Here is a 17,795-nt window from a genome sequence, read left to right as displayed (position 1 = left end):
CAGGAGCAGGCTGAGGCCATGCAGTGTTTTTCCAGCTTAGCCCCGGAGCTTCCTTTCCCAGCCCTGCTTCTGACACCCACTGGCTGCAAGCACCACTCCAATGCTCTGAAAGACACCCAGGTTAGTGCAGGGAACCAAAGGCACACACACACCCCCGTGTGGATGCTGTGCATGTTCACAATTACCCCCCCCACCCCTCTTTTCCCTCCCTTCCCCCCTGTATTTCTCCCCTCCTCTCGGTAGGAAGTTGAGAGCCTAAGGCTTGGCAGGATTCTCCTTCCACATCCCTTTCTACTCTACAGGATCAGGTGTTGATGGGTACAAACTGCTCTGCACTGTTTGAGTAGCCTCAGCAGAAAGATTTCCAAGGCAAGCAGCCTGTGTCCTTGCTCTTCTGCCCACATTCCTCCTGGACCTGCAACCCCCCAGTCCCAGGGCTTTCTGCTGGCAGCTGCAGACCAATTAAAATACACATTTCTTTTTGTTAATGAAGACTTTGATTGCTCCAGTGAAGTCAGCTGATAAAAGCACTTCTGTGTGATCTGTCTTCAGAGCTCCTTAAGGAGGAAAGAGAAGAAACTCTCAGTCCATGGAACAAAAAAAAGAGTAACAATACAGAATCACAGATTGGCTCAGGTGGGAAGGGACCTCTGAGATCATCTACTGCAACCTCTCCTGCCACGGGCAGGGACCCCTCTCAGCTATACTTGGTTGCTCAAGGCCTCATCCAGCCTGGCCTCCAACACGTCCAGGAAGGAGGCAGCCACAACCTCCCTGGGCAGCCTGTGCCAGAGTCTCAGCACCCTCCTACTGAAGAACTTCTCCCTCAGCTCCAGTCTAACCCTGCTCTGCCTCAGCTCCAAACCACTCCCCCTTGTCCTGCCTCTAGGTACCCTCAGGAAAAGTTCCTCTGCAGCCTTCCTGCAGGATCTCTTCAGGTCATCATCAAGCTCTCGTTAAGAGCTGAGCTGTTGCTGTGACACTTCTTCCTCTCCTACATCTCTGTTCATTATCTACATTTAGAAGGGCAACGAAGCTGGGGAAGGGTCTGGAGAGCAGGGCTGGGGAGGAGCAGCTGAGGGAGCTGGGGGTGTGCAGTGTGGAGAAGAGGAGGCTGAGGGCAGAGCTCACTGCTGCCTACAGCTCCCTGAGAGGAGGCTGCAGTGAGGTGAGGGTTGGGCTCTGCTCTCTAGTGTCAGGTGATAGGAGGAGAAGAAATGGCCTGAACTTGTGCCAGGGGAGGGTTAGGTTGGAGCTGAGGCAAAATGTCTTTGGTGCCAGAGTGGTCATGGATGGGCAGAGGCTGCCCAGGGAGGTGGTGGAGTCCCCATGGCTGGAGGTGTTCAAGAAACCTGTGGCCATGGCACCTGGGGACATGGGTGATAGTTTGGACTGGATGATCTTGGAGGTCTCTTCCAACCTGGTTGATTCTGTGATTCTATGACTCTATGGTGTAGGGGCCATGGTGGGGTTGGGCTGATGTTGGACTGGATGATCTTGGAGGGCTTCTCCAAACGCAACAATTTAATGCCTTAACTGAACTCTTAGCTGTGGGGGCCACAGTGGTGTTGGGTTGCTGGTTGGAGCTGATGATCTTGGAGGTTCTTCCCAACCCAAACATTTCTGTGATTCTGCTTTCTTAAGAAAGAGACTTTTTCACTGGATGTTGGTACAGCTCCACCTCCTAACAGTGTAAAAGGAATAGTGACAACAGCTGTGCCACTCACTGCACATTCCTGCAGCATTTAAGGATGCAGCAGCTGCCAAAACACTCAGCTGCTGAGGCAGGCATACATTAGCCTCTGCAAGGCCTTGGCCTCTCAAGAGCATCCCCCTCCCACACTGCAAGTGTTCTGCAGAAGCTTTTCCTCCTCGAGTAGAGCTCATCCGAAACACCTACCAGAGGGTATGGTGTCTGACGCTTCAGAGTCTTCTCCCTTACTCTCAGCCTCTTGCTTTTCAGATGCTTCCAGTGCCACCATCAGGCCAGGATTGGGAGCAAAAATGGCAGAGGTGACCACTGCATTGTGTGCTGCAGAAAGACAACCCAAGGGATGCTTCATTTGGCAAGAGCAAGCATGCATGGGAGGAAACACCCAAGGAGCTCAGTGGTGCCGGCACCACTTAAGCGCTTCCTTCAAGGAGTAATTCATCTTTAAGCATTTATAACCTATAAGGTTTATTAGGTTCTCATAATCTGTGAGGGTTTATATGTTTTAGGTATCTCAGAAGTTCCTCTAAGTGCCCCAAAATAAATGGCAAGAGCTTCATAACATGTTAGATGGAGAGATGGCCCTGCACTTCCCCAAAACTCTGCCAGAGGAGGACATGGGAGGTGCATTATTAGCAGTATTTATCATTATTATTGGGATCATCATCAATTTCTACACTCCTAAAATCAAGCTGTGCCAGCCAAGCAAGGCAATCCTTCAGAATCTCTGGCTGGAGGTGGACCAGTTCTTAACTGCTGGCTCCTGCACCCCAACCATGCCTCTGCCCCGAGGACGAGGCTGACAGTCCGCTCACTGCGAGTCCCCAGCGATGATGCAGCTTGCTAACAGCGTGCTCAAACGACATGAACAGCACTGCTGAACAAGTGGCAGCTGGGGGACAGCAGCAATTTCCTGCTGAAGCCATGAGCTGTGCTGAAGCCAAGAGCAAAAGCTGCTCCTTACCTTTAATGCCTTCCCAGAAGTCATTCCGGTCTCTCCTCACCGATGTAAACTTGCTCAGGTCATGGTATGTGCTCCAAACATAAACATATTTATCTTCTGAGCCACTTACAATGTAGGTGAAGTCATGGCTAGAGAGGCAAAGGAGGACAAAGGTGACACTTCTGAGCTGCTCAGGTAGCCATTGCAGCAGCTCTCCAGCTGGCCTGCAGCTCTACAGCTGCACAGCTCCACAGCTGCACAGCTCCAACCGATCCCTTATTTTAGTGCCTCAGGTATCCACAGTCCTGAGATGAGTGTGCATGCAGGCAGCAGGCTGCTCTCCCCCTGGCAGCAGAACTAGTTCTGAAGAGCACAGAGAAGCTGTCCTGCAGCTGCAGCATGCACAGGGGTTAGGCTAACAGCTACACTCAGCAACGAGAGCCCAGCATCACCTTCAGGTGCGCTTTGCATCTGCCGGGGGCTGGGAGCTGTGCGAGCCTGTGCAACAGGAGCTGCTTACAATCCAATCAGCAAACCCCAGAGGCCCACACAGGTGGAGGATGAGAGGCATTCAACTGTGGCCAGGTGAGCACACAATGCACACTGACAGGGACAAAACAGCACCTGCAAAGCAGCTCAGGTAGTGGAGTTACCTGCTTCATCAGTGTGCCCCACTGCTGAACTCTGCTGCTAACTATGCTACAGCCCTGGAAGTAGAGATGACTTCATTTGGGAAATGAACCTTGAGGAGGGGATAAGATGACCTCCAGAGGTCCCTCCCGACCCCAGCCATGCTGAGGAACCCTGGCTCAGCCTTTAAGATGCTTTCAGAGGGCAAAAGCAGACGATGGAGAGATTATTCCTGAAGCACTGCTGCCCTCCTCTGCTCCAAGAGATAACTCAGGCATTCTTCCCCTGCAGTCTCTGCAAGACTCAGAGGGAACAGAACAAAACCTCCTCTCCCTCTGCTCCTGCTCTTTTACTTGCTTAAAGCCCAGGATTTCCCAGCAAGAAACTCAGAAAAGCAGCTCAGGTCAGCACAGAGGAGGAAGTATTCCAGCTCAGACTGGCAGGCTGTTTCCTGACAGTGCTGACACACAGAGTGACCAACAGAGGGGACAAACACATCCACACCACCACCTGACAAAAGGAGGGAAATAAACCCCACTTATCAGAGAGAAACTGTGGTGGCAGCCCCACCAGTGCCAGTGCCAGCCCCGCCAGTGCCAGTGCCAGCCCCACCAGTGCCAGCAGGGTTCCTGCATTTCATAGCTGACTTACACTGTGCTGGCAGGACAGAAGGGGTCACTCACTCACACAATCTCCCTGCTCACAGGCACTGTCCTGGCATTGCTGGGACACCATCCCAGGCCAGCCACGGGCTGCAGGCTGCCAGCAGCTCCGAGTCAGCCAGCACAGCTGACTGGAGTTGGCTACAAGTGAGGCCCAACCATCAGCATCACAGCCAGCGTTAAGGGGGAAGTTTGCTGAGGAGAGGGAGGGCTTCTGCTTGGGCTCCTGATTCTGCTCTTCCTCCTCCTGCCCCCACACCCCCATTTGTTGTATCACTGCCCCTTTGCTGGGCTTAGCAGAACTTTGTATCCTTTATACTGCCATTGGTATTGATTTGTGCGTTTCACTGAGGCCATTTTCATTCCAACCTGTGAGAGTCTTCTCTCCTTGCCCTGATTCCCCTTCTCTGCAGCTGAGGCATCACCAGGTGACAGAGCAGCTGCTGGAGTTCAGCCCTAGATGTGGGCTAAACAGAAGACAGAACCTTTGTTTCCCTTGGTATCGTGAGCCAAGTGACGTTTCAGAGGCTCAGCTTCATGCCAAGGCACACAGATTATTGACACAAGAAAGAGCTCCTGGCCTTCAGCCACAGCACTTCCAAACCCAACCAAGCCCATGGTACAAGGCTGTCTTACCTAAAGCTGGCTTTGATTTGGCTGCTGCTGTTGACATAACCTTTGTATTTCATAGATAAAGACAGGTCTCTGAGGTCATACAACCTGATTCTGGAGTCGTTGGATGTCACCAGTATCTGCAAAAGAGAGTTTAGGAGTGGGAGCCATGAGCATGCCCAGCAAAGGCTGGCAGAGGGACAATTCAAATCACTCTGATGTCTAGAGGGTGCACAGACCAAGGACAGCCTCAAAGCAGCAGAACAAGATGTAGGACAGTGACATGTTTCTCTCTTTTTCTTCTGTCAGGCAGAACACAGCTCTGGTGTCTACATCACCCTAGCAGAACAGCTGCTCCTCACTGCACTAAAATGTGGGCTCACAGAACATTCAGCAGTTTGCAAAGGGTATTTTGGAGCAGAGTGCACACTAATGGAGCTGCTTTAGAGAGGTAGATGTCTGGAGAGTCCTGCCTCAGGGGCTGGAGAGAGGCAGGGAGTAAGAAACGACAGCATGAGGGGAAATAGCCTCCAGTTGCACCAGGGGAGGTTTAAGGTTGGATATTAGATCAAACTTCTTCCCAGACAGGGCTCTCGAAGCCTGGCACAGGCTGCTCAGGGAGGTGGGGGAGTCCCCATGCCTGGAGGTGTTCCAGAGGCAGAGATGTGTGTCCAGAGAGGTTGTGGATTCTCCTTTCTGGAGCCTTTCAAGGCCTGTCTGGATGTGTTCCTGTGTGACCTGAGCTGGATTGTGCAGTGCTGCTCTGGCAGGGGGGTTGGACTGGATGATCTCTTTGGGTGCCTTCCAACCCCTGCCATCCTGTGAGGAACACAGCTGAGCACCAGCCTTGGCAGAGTTAGAGAATGGTTGGGCATCTTAAGGAAGGACTCTGTGATGCCATCAGCCTGGAAGCAAAGCCCAGAGGCTGCTATCTGCTGTAGACACAGCCTGGGCTCCTCCTGCTTGATGCAAGTTTGCCGCTCTTTCACTTACTGCAGACAGCTTAAATGATCAGAGCAGAGCACTCTATGAAAGGGTTGTCAAAGTGCCCACGGGCAGGGACACCTCTCTACTAGACTTGGCTGCTCAAGGCCTCATCCAGCCTGGCCTCCAACACCTCCAGGAAGGAGGCAGCCACAACCTCCCTGAGCAACCTGTGCCAGTCTCAGCACCCTCCTACTGAAGAACTTCTCCCTCAGCTCCAGTCTAACCCTGCTCTCCCTCAGCTTCAAACCACTCCCCCTTGTCCTGCCTCTAGATGCCCTCAGGAAAAGTCTCTCTGCAGCCTCCCTGCAGGATCCCTTCAGCCACTGAAGGCACCTCTAAGACCTCCTCTTCATGATTTTTAAGATCCTCAATTATTTTTGATGTCCTTAATGATCTTTAAGGTCCCATCCAACCCAGTGAGACCTGTAAGCATTCTCCCACCTCCACATCAATCACTACATCAGAAAATTGTCTGATCCCCATTATTTAGTACTGGATTAGTTGAAGACAGGAAAGAGTAGAGCTCATTTTAGACCTCAGATTGAAGTCAGTGACTACACACAACACTTAGCATAAGCATGGGTAGAAATCTCAGACTCCAAGGCTGCACTCAGAGACAATACCTTGTTCTCCCCAGGCAGGGGCTCAATGCCAGTAATTTTCCTTCCAACTCTGTTCCTGCCCCTGGTGGATCGCACATGGATTTGGGTGTGGTACTTCAAGTGCTGAAAAGGGATTCAAACACATCCTCAGCTGAGGGAAAACCTCATTTTCACAGAATCATAGAATCAGGCAGGTAGGAAGAGAGCTCCAAGCTCAGCCAGCCCAACCTAGCACCCAGCCCTGCCCAACCAACCAGACCATGGCACTAAGTGCCCCAGCCAGGCTTGGCTGCAACACCTCCAGCCACAGCCACTCCACCACCTCCCTGGGCAGCCCATTCCAGTGCCAATCACGCCCTCCGTGAAGACCTTCCTTCTAACGTCCAGCCTACACTTCCCCCGGCACAGCTTGACGCTGGGTTGCCTGGCAGCAGAGCCCAACCCCACCTGGCTACAGCCTCCCTGCAGGCAGCTGCAGGCAGCAATGAGCTCTGCCCTGAGCCTCCTCTGCTGCAGGCTGCACCCCCCCAGCTCCCTCAGCCTCTCCTCACAGGGCTGTGCTCCAGGCCCCTCCCCAGCCTTGCTGCCCTTCTCCAAACACCTTCCAGCACCTCAGCATCTCTCTGCAATGGAGGAGCCCAGAGCTGGACACAGCACTGCAGGGGTGGCCTGAGCAGTGCTGAGCACAGGGGCACAAGAACCTCCCTTGTCCTGCTGCCCACACTGTTAGCAACCTGTGCCTTGCTGTTAAGTGCAGCTTCCCTCCTTAGCTTGCAGGCAGCTGAGTTAGTCTGGTGAATCATGGGGGAGGGGGAAACTCCGAAACCATCACAGGAGCATTTCCTTTTACCCCTCTGGGGAGGGGTGGAGAGCACCTGCCTCGCTCCCTAAGCCCCAGGCAGGAGGCTTTGTTTGCTGCTCCTTCAGACAGCAGAGCTGGCAGCCAGGCTGGGGGCCCGAGGCAGCACTTACCTCGGTGTCGTAGAAGATGCAGCGCCCATCGTAGGTGCCTATGACAGCGTATTTGCCGTTCTGGCAGAAGTTGGCTGCTGTGATCAGCTTTGTCTGCCCGTCCACTTCATTCCAGAGAGCCACCTTTTTGTCAGGAATATTCCAGAGTCGCAGCTTCCCATCCAGTGACCCACTCAAGAAGTACCTGTCATCCTGAGAGAGCACACCGCCTGAGCCACCGCCTCGGCCCCCGAAACCCTCCCCCACGCTGCCCAACACCTGCCCTCCAGGAGCTTCCAAACAGGAGGCCTCAGAGGAGTTCACTTTAACATTTAAGGAGGCTAAAAGACAGTGTTAAAATTACAGCCTAAGGACATGGAGCTGCTGGAGAGGGTGCAGAGGAGGTCATGAAGATGAGCAGAGGCTGGAGCACCTCTGCTGCGGAGACAGACTGAGGGAGTGTCCGCAGCAGGTCCAGGGAGACCTCTGAGCAGCCTTGAGGTACCTGAAGGGACTTCAGGAGAGCTGGGAAGGGGCTTGTGACAAGGGCTGGGAGTGCCAGGCTGAGGGACAATGGCTTTGAGCTGGGAGAGGGGAGAGTGAGAGTGGAGATGAGGAAGAAATTGTTGAGAGTGAGGATGGGGAGAGACTGGCACAGGCTGCCCAGGGAGCTGTTGAAGGCCAGGTTGAATGAGGCCCTGAGCAGGCTGTGCTGGTGGCAGAGCTGGGGAAGGAGTTTTCTTCAGGGCCTGCAGTGACAGGACAAGGGATAATGGTTTGAAACTGAAGCAGGTTGGGCATCAGGAGGAAGTTGTACACAATGATGGTGGTGAAATACTGGCACAGGCTGCCCAGGGAGATGGTGGAGGCTCCATCCCTGGAGATGTTCAGTGTCAAACTTGACATGGCCCTGAGCAACCTGATCTAGTCGAAGGTGTCCCTGCTGCCTGCAGGGGGACTGCAGAAGACAACCTTCGAGGGTCCCTTCCACCCAATGCACTCTGCAAGTCCGTGGGCATTATCCACCAGGGACACTGCTCAAGTGCACAAACTCTTCCACACAGTTTTATGCTTCCCAACTGAAAGTGAATGGTTGTAATTTCAGTTCTGGCTGTTGCCACTCACCCGTGGGTGGAAGGCTATGGCAGTGACAAAGTCGATGTGCTGGAAACAGCAAAGGCATTCCCTTCTTGATATGTGCCATAACCTGACAGTCTTGTCCATGGAAGAAGAAAGCAAGAAGTAATTCTGTGAAGCAAAACAATCCCATGGTCATTAACAGACACAACACAACACAAAACACAGAGGCAACCTGCTTGTTAAAGCCTTACCAACGTCTCTGCTGCCATGAAAGTCAACATTTTATCCCCTCCCCTCGGGCCAATGATTTAACTTCTTGACTGGTGCATTCCTTACAACTGATGCTCAGGTATAGAAAGTTTCCTGGTAGAATCTCAGGTTAGGTACATAAATACTCGGAAGGTGTGGCCAGCAGATGGAGGAGAGAGGGGATTCTACCACCTTCCTCTGCTCTGCTGAGACCTAACCTGAGTATTGCATGCAGCTCCAGAGGCCTAAACACAGGAAGGGCATGAATCTGATGGAGCAGGTCCAAGAGGCCACAAAGATCAGCAGGGGGCTGGAGCAGCTCTGCTGTGAGGACAGACTGAGGGTACTGGGACTGTTCAGCCTGGAGAGGAGAATGCTCTGGGGAGGCCTTAGAGCAGCCTTCCAGTACCTCAAGTGGGCTACAAGCAGGCTGCAGAGGGACTGTTCCCAAAGGCCTGCAAGGACAGGACGAGGACAATGGTTTGGAATGAGAGCAGAGCAGAGTGAGATTGGATGTAAGGAACAAGTCCTGCACCAGGAGGCTGCTGCAACACTGCAGCAGGTTGCTCGGGGAGGTGGTTGAGGCCCCAGCTCTGGAGAAATTCAAGGTGAGGCTGGACAGGGCTGTGAGCAACCTGCTGTAGTGGAGGATGTCCCTGCTGAGTGCAGGGGGTTGGACTGGGTGAGCTTTGGAGGTCCCTTCCAACATACATTCTGTGATTGTATGAAAGTAACTGAAGACACAGAATCAGAATCAGTCAGGGTTGGAAGGGACCACAGGCACCATCTAGTTCCAAGCCCCCTGCCATGGGCAAGGACACCCTACCCTAGAGCAGGCTGGCCAGAGCCTCACCCAGCCTGGCCAAGCAGAGCTGTACAAGGTGAAGAGTTACCTGCAGGACCTGCATGTGAAACACTGTGCAAGTGAAGCACCAAGGCCATTCTCTGCTGCTTAGATCCATGGCCACGCTCAGCAACTTTGGATCTGTGCCCCTTGCATGCTACAGCCAAGGGGCATGAAGACAAGAAAGGGGGTAACCTTGAATCAGAAATGACAGGGCTCAGTGGAAATCTCTCCCACTCTACAGACTGTAACTTCACTGCTGAACACACAGCTGTAATCCTTAGCAGCTGATGGCAGCTGGGGTTGGGTTGGGTTAGCTTTGGGGTTTTGTATTTAAGACAACTTTTAACTCTGACAAGTCCAGAAAGTTTGCTGATAGAAGTGAAAAGTGGAAGGCAGTGAAAGGCCAGGAGAGCTGCCCCAGTCTGTATGAAGGTGCCTTACTTTAGACCAAGAGAGATCAAGGAGGTCTGCTGTGTGCCCTTTGTACTTGCAGAAGGGTCGCTGGCGGAAGGGAGCGTTTTTATCATCTGGGTCCTCATCGACTCCACTGCAGATCTGCCAGAGAAAGGCACAGAGGCATCACAACTGCTGGCAGGGAAAGCTGATGGCAACAGGTAGGGGGCCAGCAGAGAGCAGTGCCCCTCTCCTCCCCACCACTGCACAGAGAACATACCCCTGCATCAGTGTCAGACTTGGAAGAGTTCAGACTCTCTTGAGATGGGGAGGGAGAGACACGGCCTAGAACAGAGGCAGAAGCACCATGGTCAACTCTGCGTGCCCGAAGAACAGCTTCAGCAGTTTGAGAGCTCTAGAAAAAGAAAGGTGCAGAGCAAGATACCTTCTGTGTTGTACTTCATTCTCATGTTATTGAAGTAGTCAAAAGCATTCTTCAAGACCCAGATTCTGACCACGTTGTCCTGGCCTGCCGAGGCGAGCAACCGGCCGCAGTGAGAGAACTTCATGGTCCAGACGGCGCCCTGGGAGTGCAGAGAGCAGTGCTGAAGTTACACAAGGGGCCTTTTGTCATCCCCTTCCTACAATGGCAAGAGCAAGGACATGGACAGGACACCACAGGTGAAAGGAACCCTGGGTTGAGAGGCTGGGAAGCAATCGTTCCAAGCGCTGATTGCACAACGCGCCTGCAAAAGCACGGGGAGAGGAGCAGCTCATGGGGCAGGGCACGGAGCACGTCCACACCACTGCACCAGCCAGAGTCCTTCGGGCTGGAAAAGCCCTTTCAGGTTATCCAGGCCAACCCTTCTCTAACTCTGCCAAGCCTGGGGCTAAGCCACGGCCATCAGCACCACAGCTCTGCCTCTCAGAGTGGGCATTCAACCACCCCCTTGGGCAGCCTGTGCCGGTGCCTGAGAAGCCTTTCAGGGAAGGTTCTTCTAATGTCCAACCCAAACCTCCCCTGGCACAGCTTCAGGCCAGTCCCTTTCATTCTATCATCTGATACTAGGGAGAAGAGCCCAACCCCCACCTCACTGCAGCCTCCTTTCAGGGAGGGGGAGAGCAATGAGGTCTCCCTTCAGCCTCCTCTGTTCCATACTGCCCTCCACCAGCTCCCTCAGCTGCTCCTCCTCAGCCCTGTTCTCCAAACCCTTCCCCAGCTTCGTTGCCCTTCTCTGGTCCTGCTCCAGCCCCTCGATGTCCTTCCTGGACTGACAGCACTCCAACTGGGGCCTCACCAGTGATGAATGCAAAGGGACAACCCCTGCCCTGCTCCTGCTGGCCACACCACTGCTGCTCCAGGTCAGGCTGCTGCTGGCCTTCCTGCCACCTGGGCACACCCTGGCACATCTCCAGCTGCTGTCACCCAGCACCCCCAGGGCTTTCTCTGCTGGGCAGCTTCCAGCCACTCTGCCCAAGCCTGGAGCCTTTGAGGGGTTGCTGTGACCCAAGTGCAGGACCCAGCACTTGGCCTGGTTGAGCGTCATGCAGCTGCCCTCAGCCCGGCCAGGTTTCTGTGTAGATCCTCCCTACATTCAACTAGATCACCACACCACCTATGCTGGGGTCAGCTGTAGACTTGCTGATGGTGCCCAGTCTGTGTGTCCAGCTCATGGCCAGAGCATGGTGTGGTCACCATGAGTCAGGCAGGCAGGCTCCCGGGCGCCTGACAAACTGCAGCTGCCTGTAGCTGCGCCTGCCGCCAGCACTAGGTGTGCTGGCACTCCTAAAGCAGGTGTGCCCGCTGAAATGAACTCTGGCAAGCCAGAGGAGTGCTCCACAGGGTGGTTGAACCCAGAAGCAGCAGGAGGACTGTGCAAAGCCTGTGAAGTCAGCTCCTTCTCTGCTGCAAAGTCGGAAGGGTCAGGAGCACACCAGCAGGAGCCCACTGCCTCCTGCTACGCGACGAGGAGGCTCTGGAGGCATTTCCTAGTGTGCAAGAAATTAAAGATTGACATGATGGAAACAGAGTTAGTTCCTAGGCCAGGAAACATCAGTTATGGATGGCAAGCTTGCAAGCACAGATTCACAGACTGGTTTGGGTTGGAAGGGATCTTAATGCCTGTCTAGTTCCAGCCCCCTGCCATGGGCAGGGACACCTCCCACCAGCACAGCTTGATTGAGGCTTCATCCAGCCTGGCCTTCAACACCTCCAGGCAGGGGCAGCCACAGCCTCCCTGGGCAACCTGTGCCAGTCTCTTCCCCACCCTAGCTCACAACATTCTCTTCCTCCTCTCCACTCTCACTCTCCCCTCTCCCAGCTCAAAGCCATTGTCCCTCAGCCTGGCACTCCCAGCCCTTGGCAAAAGTCCCTCCCCAGCTCTCCTGCAGCCCCTTCAGGTACTGGAAGGCTGCTCTGAGGTCTCCCTGGAACCTTCTCTTCTCCAGGCTGAACAGCCCCAACTCTCCCAGCCTGTCCTGACAGGGGAGGTTCTGCAGCCTGTGATGATCTTGGTGGCCTCCTCTGGACCCTCTCAAGCAGCTCTAAGTCCCTCTTAAGATGGGGGCCTCAGCACTGCAGGCAGTGCTGTGGGTGGGGATCTCACCACCCCTTCAGTCACTGGATGCTGCAGGTCATTATCCTCAGCCCAGGGCTGACTGATGGGCAGCTGCTGTCTTGTAGTTGTCAGTTACAGGAACCAAGAAACCAAAACCCACTCAATACCAAAACTCTTTAAGGGTTAAGTTCTGTTCCAGTCTTTAAGAACCCTTTGAGGAAAGAAGTCTCTTTTAATATACAATCCCAGAACGGTTTAAGTTGGAAGGGATCTACCTCAAGGCTCAGCCAGTTCCAAACCCCTGCCATAGGCAGGGGACACCTCCCACTAGAACAGGTCAAGGCCTCATCCAACCTGGACTTCAACACCTCCCTGGCAAACCTGTGCCAGTTTCTCACCACCCTCAACCTGTGCCAGTCTCTCACCACCCTCACTGCAAAGAACCCTTTCCTAACATCCAATCTCAGTCTCCCCTCTGCCACTTCAAACCCATTCCTCCTCCTGCTGGTATCACCAGACCTTGTCAATAGTCCCTCCCCAGCCTTCCTGTAGCCCCCTGCAGACACTGGAAGGCCACCCCAAGGTCTCCTCCAAGCCTTCTCTTCTCCAGGCTGCAGAGCCCCAACTCTCTCAGCCTGTGCTCACAGCAGGGCTGCTCCAGCATTATCGTTGTGGCCCTCCTCTGGACTGGCTCTAACAGTTTGATGTGCAGCTAAACCTCACCTGATACAACTTGAGGCCATTTCCTCTGCTCCTGTCACTTGTTACTATGGAGAAGAGCCCAACCCCCACCTGGCTTCAACCTCCTCTCAGGGAATTGTAGAGAGCAAGAAGGTCTCCCCTCAGCCTCCTTCTCTTCCCCAAGTACCTATGGAGTTTTGGGTTTATTTTCCCATGAAGATTTCATCAAAACAGTCAAACTTTCATCTCTAGCCAGAACATCATTTTGTGTCAGCAAAGTGCTCCTCAGGAAGAACAAAATCTGACAGCCACTGCTGGAGCTCTTCAAGCAGATGGAAACTAAAAGCTGGATCTGAGGGCTGAAAAAGATGCAGCAGAAGCACAGCTGTGGTTTGAGACCTACCATGTGCTCTCCACTGAGATCCTGAACCACTTTGATCTGTTCAAAACCATAAGGTCCCTTGAAGCCATGAGCTGCTTTGAACTTCACTGGTCTGGTGTATGGCATCCCCTCATCATCACTGGAAGAGGGATCATCTGGATCTGTGTGGAAGACTGAAGGGAACACGAATTCAGCAGTGCAAACCACAGCTCCCATTCCACCCACTGCTGGACACCTGCTGGGAGCAGCTCACTGCTCACCCAGCACATTGTCATAGCTGCTTGGAAGGTCTTGGAACAAAGCAAGGTTGGAGTTGCACTAAGCTCTAGAAACAGAGTCACAGATGGGCTGGAAGGGACCCTCCAAGGGCATCTTGTGCCACCCCCCTGCAGGCAGCAGGGACAGCTCCAGCTGGAGCAGGCTGCACAGGGACACAGCAAGGCTGAGCTGGAATGGCTGCAGGGATGGGGCCTCAAGCACAGCCCTGGGCAGCCTGTGCCAGGCTCTGCCCACCCTCACTCTGCACAACTCCCTCCTCATGCCCAACCTAACTCTGCCCTGCTCCACTGCCAAACCACTGCCCTCAGCCTGTCCCCACAGCCCCTTCTGAGCAGTCCCTCCCCAGCCTGCCTGCAGCTCCCCTGCAGGTACTGAACTGCAGCTCTGAGCTCTCCCTGCAGCCTTCTCTTCTCCAGGCTGCACAGCCCCAACTCTGCCAGCCTGTCCCCATAGCAGAGCTTCTCCAACCCTCTGATGACCTTGGTGGCCTCCTCTGGACCCTCTCCAGCAACTCCATGTCCTTCCTATGTCAAGAGCTTCACAGCTGGCCCCAGCTCCCCACAGCAGAGCAGAGGGGCAGGATCTCCTCTCTGCAGCTCTGCCCACACTGCTTTGGATGCAGCCCAGGCTGCCCTTGGCCTTCTGTGCTGCCAGTGCCCACTGCTGGCTCCTGCCCAGCTTCTCCCCCCCAGCACCTCCAAGGCCTTCTCTGTAGGGCTGCTCTCAGTCTCATCACCCCAGCCTGGGCTGATATTGCAGGCTGCCCCATCTCAGGGGCAGGACCTTGCACTGTCCCTTGTTGAACCCTCTTGAGGTTCTCCTCAGCCACCTCTGCAGCCTGCCCTGGTTCCTCTGGATGGCTCCATCCCATCCTTCAGTCTTATTAACCACACCACTCTGCTTGGTGCCATGCACTGACTGGCTGAGGGTGCCTCAGTCTCACTGATGAAGATATTGGACAGCACTGCTGCCAGCACAGACCCTTCTATCTCCACTAGGGTTAGGCTGCAGTGAATCCAGAGTCTGAAGACTGAAAACAAGAGCTGCTGTCCAGTTTGGTCCTGCCCTGTTCTTTGCCCTGGGTCTGGCATTTAGCAGCTCCTGCACTAGCTGAGTGCTGCCACTGTAATGTGTGCTGCCATTCACCACATTGGTTTCTCCTGCCCAGACACTCTGGAGTGGCCTGGTGCTCTGCACGTGCAGAGTGGCAGAAGAGCAGCAGTTCTGTGGCACCTGTCTCAGGCTGTGGTTAGATTAACTTGATGCAGGCACCAAGTGTCTAAGAGAAACACTGATGGAAGAGGAAGAGAATTCAGCTGGAGTTGGGAAAGGTTCTAAAAGAAGTGGAAGCTATGTGAGAACTGCAGTGGTGGCACTGGTTGGCAGACACAGCAGCACAGAATGGTAGGGGGTGGAAGGGACCCACAGAGCTCATCCAGCCCAGCCTTCTGCCAGAGCAGCACCACCCAGGGCTGGGCACACAGAACACATCCAGGGGGATTGGAAAGGCTCCACAGAAGGAGACTCCACAGCCTTTCTGGGCAGCCTGCTGCAGGCCTCCAGCACCCTCACACTGACAAAGGTTCCCCTCCTCTTGCCCTGGCACCTCCTCTGCTCCAGCTGGCACCCAGTGCCCCTTGTGCTGCCCTTGGCCAGCCCTGGGCACAGCCTGGCTGTGTCGTCCCGACACTGCCCTGCACATCTTGAGCACAGCATTGAGGGCAACCCTCAGGCTGCTCTGCTGCCAGCTGCCAGCCCCAGCTGCCTCAGCCTGGCCTCACAGGAGCTGTTCACTGCCTGCAGCAGCTTGGGGGCTCTGGGCTGGGCTCTCCCCAGCACTTCCCTCAGCTCCTGCTTGACCTGAGGGGCCCGGAACTGGATACAAGATTCCAGCTGTGGGCTCAGCAGGGCAGAGAGGAAGAACCTACTCACCACTCCCCTCCTAATCCTGGATGAGGGCATGGAGTGCACTGTCAGCAAGTTTGCTGATGACACCAAGCTGGGAGGAGTGGCTGAGACACAGGAGAGCTGTGCTGCCATTCAGAGAGACTTAGGCTGAGAGTTGGGCAGGGAGAACTGTAATGAAGTTCAACAGGGGCAAGTGTAGAGTCTGGCACCTGGGAAAGAACAATCCCAGGGATGTCAGTATGGATTGGGGACTGACCTGCTGGAGAGCAGTGAAGGGGAGAGGGACTTGGCAGTCCTGGTGGATGGAAGGATGGCCATGAGCCAGCAGTGTGCTCCTGTGGCCAGGAAGGCCAATGCCATTCTGGGGTGTATTAGAAGGGCTGTGGTTAGTAGGTTGAGAGAGATTCTCCTTCCTCTCTGCTCTGCCCCAGTGAGGCTGCATCTGGAGTACTGTGTCCAGGTCTGGGTCCTCCAGCTCAAGAAGGACAGGGAGCTGCTTGACAAGAGTCCAGCATAGAGCCACAGAGATGATGAAGGAAGTTATGGGGAGAGCCTGAGGGAGCTGGGGCCTGAAGCAGAGAAGACTAAGGGGTGACCTGATTAATGTTGATAAAGAGGTGCAAGTGAGTGCCAGGAGGCTGGAGCCAGGCCCTGCTGGGTGATGTCCAGTGCCAGGACAAGGGGCAACGGGTGGCAGTTGAGGCATAGGAGGTTCCATGTGAACCTGAGGAGGATTTTTTTCCCTGTGAGGCTGACAGAGCACTGGCACAGGCTGCCCAGGGCAGTTGTGGAGTCTCCCTCTCTGGATATTCAAGAACCTTCTGGATGTGTTCCTGTGTGATCTGCTCTGGGTGATCCTGCCCTAGCAGGGGGGCTGGACCAGATGATATTTTGAGGTCCCTTCCAGCCCCTGACATTCTACAACTCCATGATTAATACACCCAGGGATGCCACTAGCCTTTAGAGAACCTCGCTTCTATCTGTGCTGGAATGAGTTCCCCTAAATGCTCCCCTTCTGACACCCAGACAACTTCCCAGCAGTACCACAAAAACTGGAGCTGAAAAAGTCTTCCAACTACTCCTTTACAGGAGTTCATCCTCCCCACCCCCGGCCTCAAAACGCTCCCAGGCCACAGCACCGAGTGCACAGTGGGAGAAGCCAGCAGAGCGTGGCTGGCTCTGGTGTCTGGAAACTCTGAGGATAAAGGAAGCTTTGCATTAAAGGTAAAAGGAGCCCAGGAGAGCTGAGCCCAGCTCAAGTCCCTTACCCTCGTCTCGGACGCTCTTGACCTTGTTGACGGCACGCTCGCCGTACTCCTCGGCCAGGTGCTTGGCTCGCTTCACAGACTTGCCCAGGAACTTCTTCAGCTGGGTCCTTGGAAACAAGGAACAGGTTCAGCTCTGGACAGTGGGCAATTCCCATGTCTGACTACCCCAGACCCATAGAATCAGCCAGGCTGGAAGAGAGCTCCAAGCTCAGGCAGCCCAGCCTAGCACCCAGCCCTGCCCAACCAACCAGACCATGGCACTCAGTGCCCCAGCCAGGCTTGGCTGCAACACCTCCAGCCACGGCCACTCCACCACCTCCCTGGGCAGCCCATTCCAGTGCCAATCACTCTCTCTGTGAAGACCTTCCTTCTACCATCCAGCCTACACTTCCCCTGGCACAGCTTGAGGCTGGGTTGCCTGGGAGAAGAGATCAATTCCCACCTGGCTACAGCCTCCCTGCAGGCAGCAATCAGCTCTGCCCTGAGCCTCCTCTGCTGCAGGCTGCACCCCCCCAGCTCCCTCAGCCTCTCCTCACAGGGCTCTGCTCCAGGCCCCTCCCCAGCCTTGCTGCCCTTCTTCAAACACCTTCCAGCACCTCAGCAGCTCTCTGCAATGGAGGAGCCCAGAACTGGGCACAGCACTGCAGGGGTGGCCTGAGCAGTGCTGAGCACAGGGGCACAAGAACCTCCCTTGTCCTGCTGCCCACACTGCTCCTGAGCCAGCCCAGGATGCCATTGGCTCTGCTGCCCACCTGGGCACACTGCTGCCTCCTCTGCAGCTGCTCTCTGCCAGCACCCCCAGCTCCCTCTCTGCCTGCCTGCTCTCAGCCACTCAGTCCCCAGCCTGTAGTGCTGCTTGGGCTTGTTGTGGCCAAAGTGCAGAACCCTGCCCTTGGCCTTGCTCAATCTCATCCCATTGGCCTCTGCCCACCCATGCAGCCTGGCCAGGTCCCTCTGCAGGGCTCTGCTACCCTTCAACAGCTCCACAGCTGCTCCTAGCTTGGGGTCATCTGCAAACTTACTGCTGCTGTACTCAATCCCCTGCTCCAGAT

The 17,795-nt window shown here is 54.8% G+C and overlaps 1 protein-coding gene across 1 annotated transcript in view; it reads right to left on the bottom strand.

Annotated features, from left to right (window-relative positions):
• Window positions 1–209: 209 nt before the first annotated feature.
• Window positions 210–17,795, bottom strand: part of WDR44 (WD repeat domain 44) — a 41,227-nt gene continuing 23,641 nt past the window's right edge. The window contains exons 9-20 of the mRNA XM_064159645.1: window positions 16,744–16,850; window positions 13,310–13,461; window positions 10,113–10,251; window positions 9,948–10,012; window positions 9,716–9,829; window positions 8,224–8,346; window positions 7,120–7,311; window positions 6,169–6,270; window positions 4,583–4,698; window positions 2,676–2,803; window positions 1,901–2,032; window positions 210–557 (exon numbers count right to left, since the gene is read on the bottom strand). Of these exons, the coding sequence (XP_064015715.1) occupies window positions 463–557; window positions 1,901–2,032; window positions 2,676–2,803; window positions 4,583–4,698; window positions 6,169–6,270; window positions 7,120–7,311; window positions 8,224–8,346; window positions 9,716–9,829; window positions 9,948–10,012; window positions 10,113–10,251; window positions 13,310–13,461; window positions 16,744–16,850 (1,465 nt within the window). The 3' untranslated portion in view covers window positions 210–462. The remainder of the gene's footprint in view (window positions 558–1,900; window positions 2,033–2,675; window positions 2,804–4,582; window positions 4,699–6,168; window positions 6,271–7,119; window positions 7,312–8,223; window positions 8,347–9,715; window positions 9,830–9,947; window positions 10,013–10,112; window positions 10,252–13,309; window positions 13,462–16,743; window positions 16,851–17,795) is intronic.

The sequence above is a fragment of the Pogoniulus pusillus genome, chromosome 19 (assembly GCF_015220805.1).
Source record: "Pogoniulus pusillus isolate bPogPus1 chromosome 19, bPogPus1.pri, whole genome shotgun sequence".
NCBI lineage: Eukaryota > Metazoa > Chordata > Aves > Piciformes > Lybiidae > Pogoniulus > Pogoniulus pusillus.
Note: the sequence above shows the minus strand (reverse complement) of the source record. Positions and strands in the feature narration are given on the sequence as shown.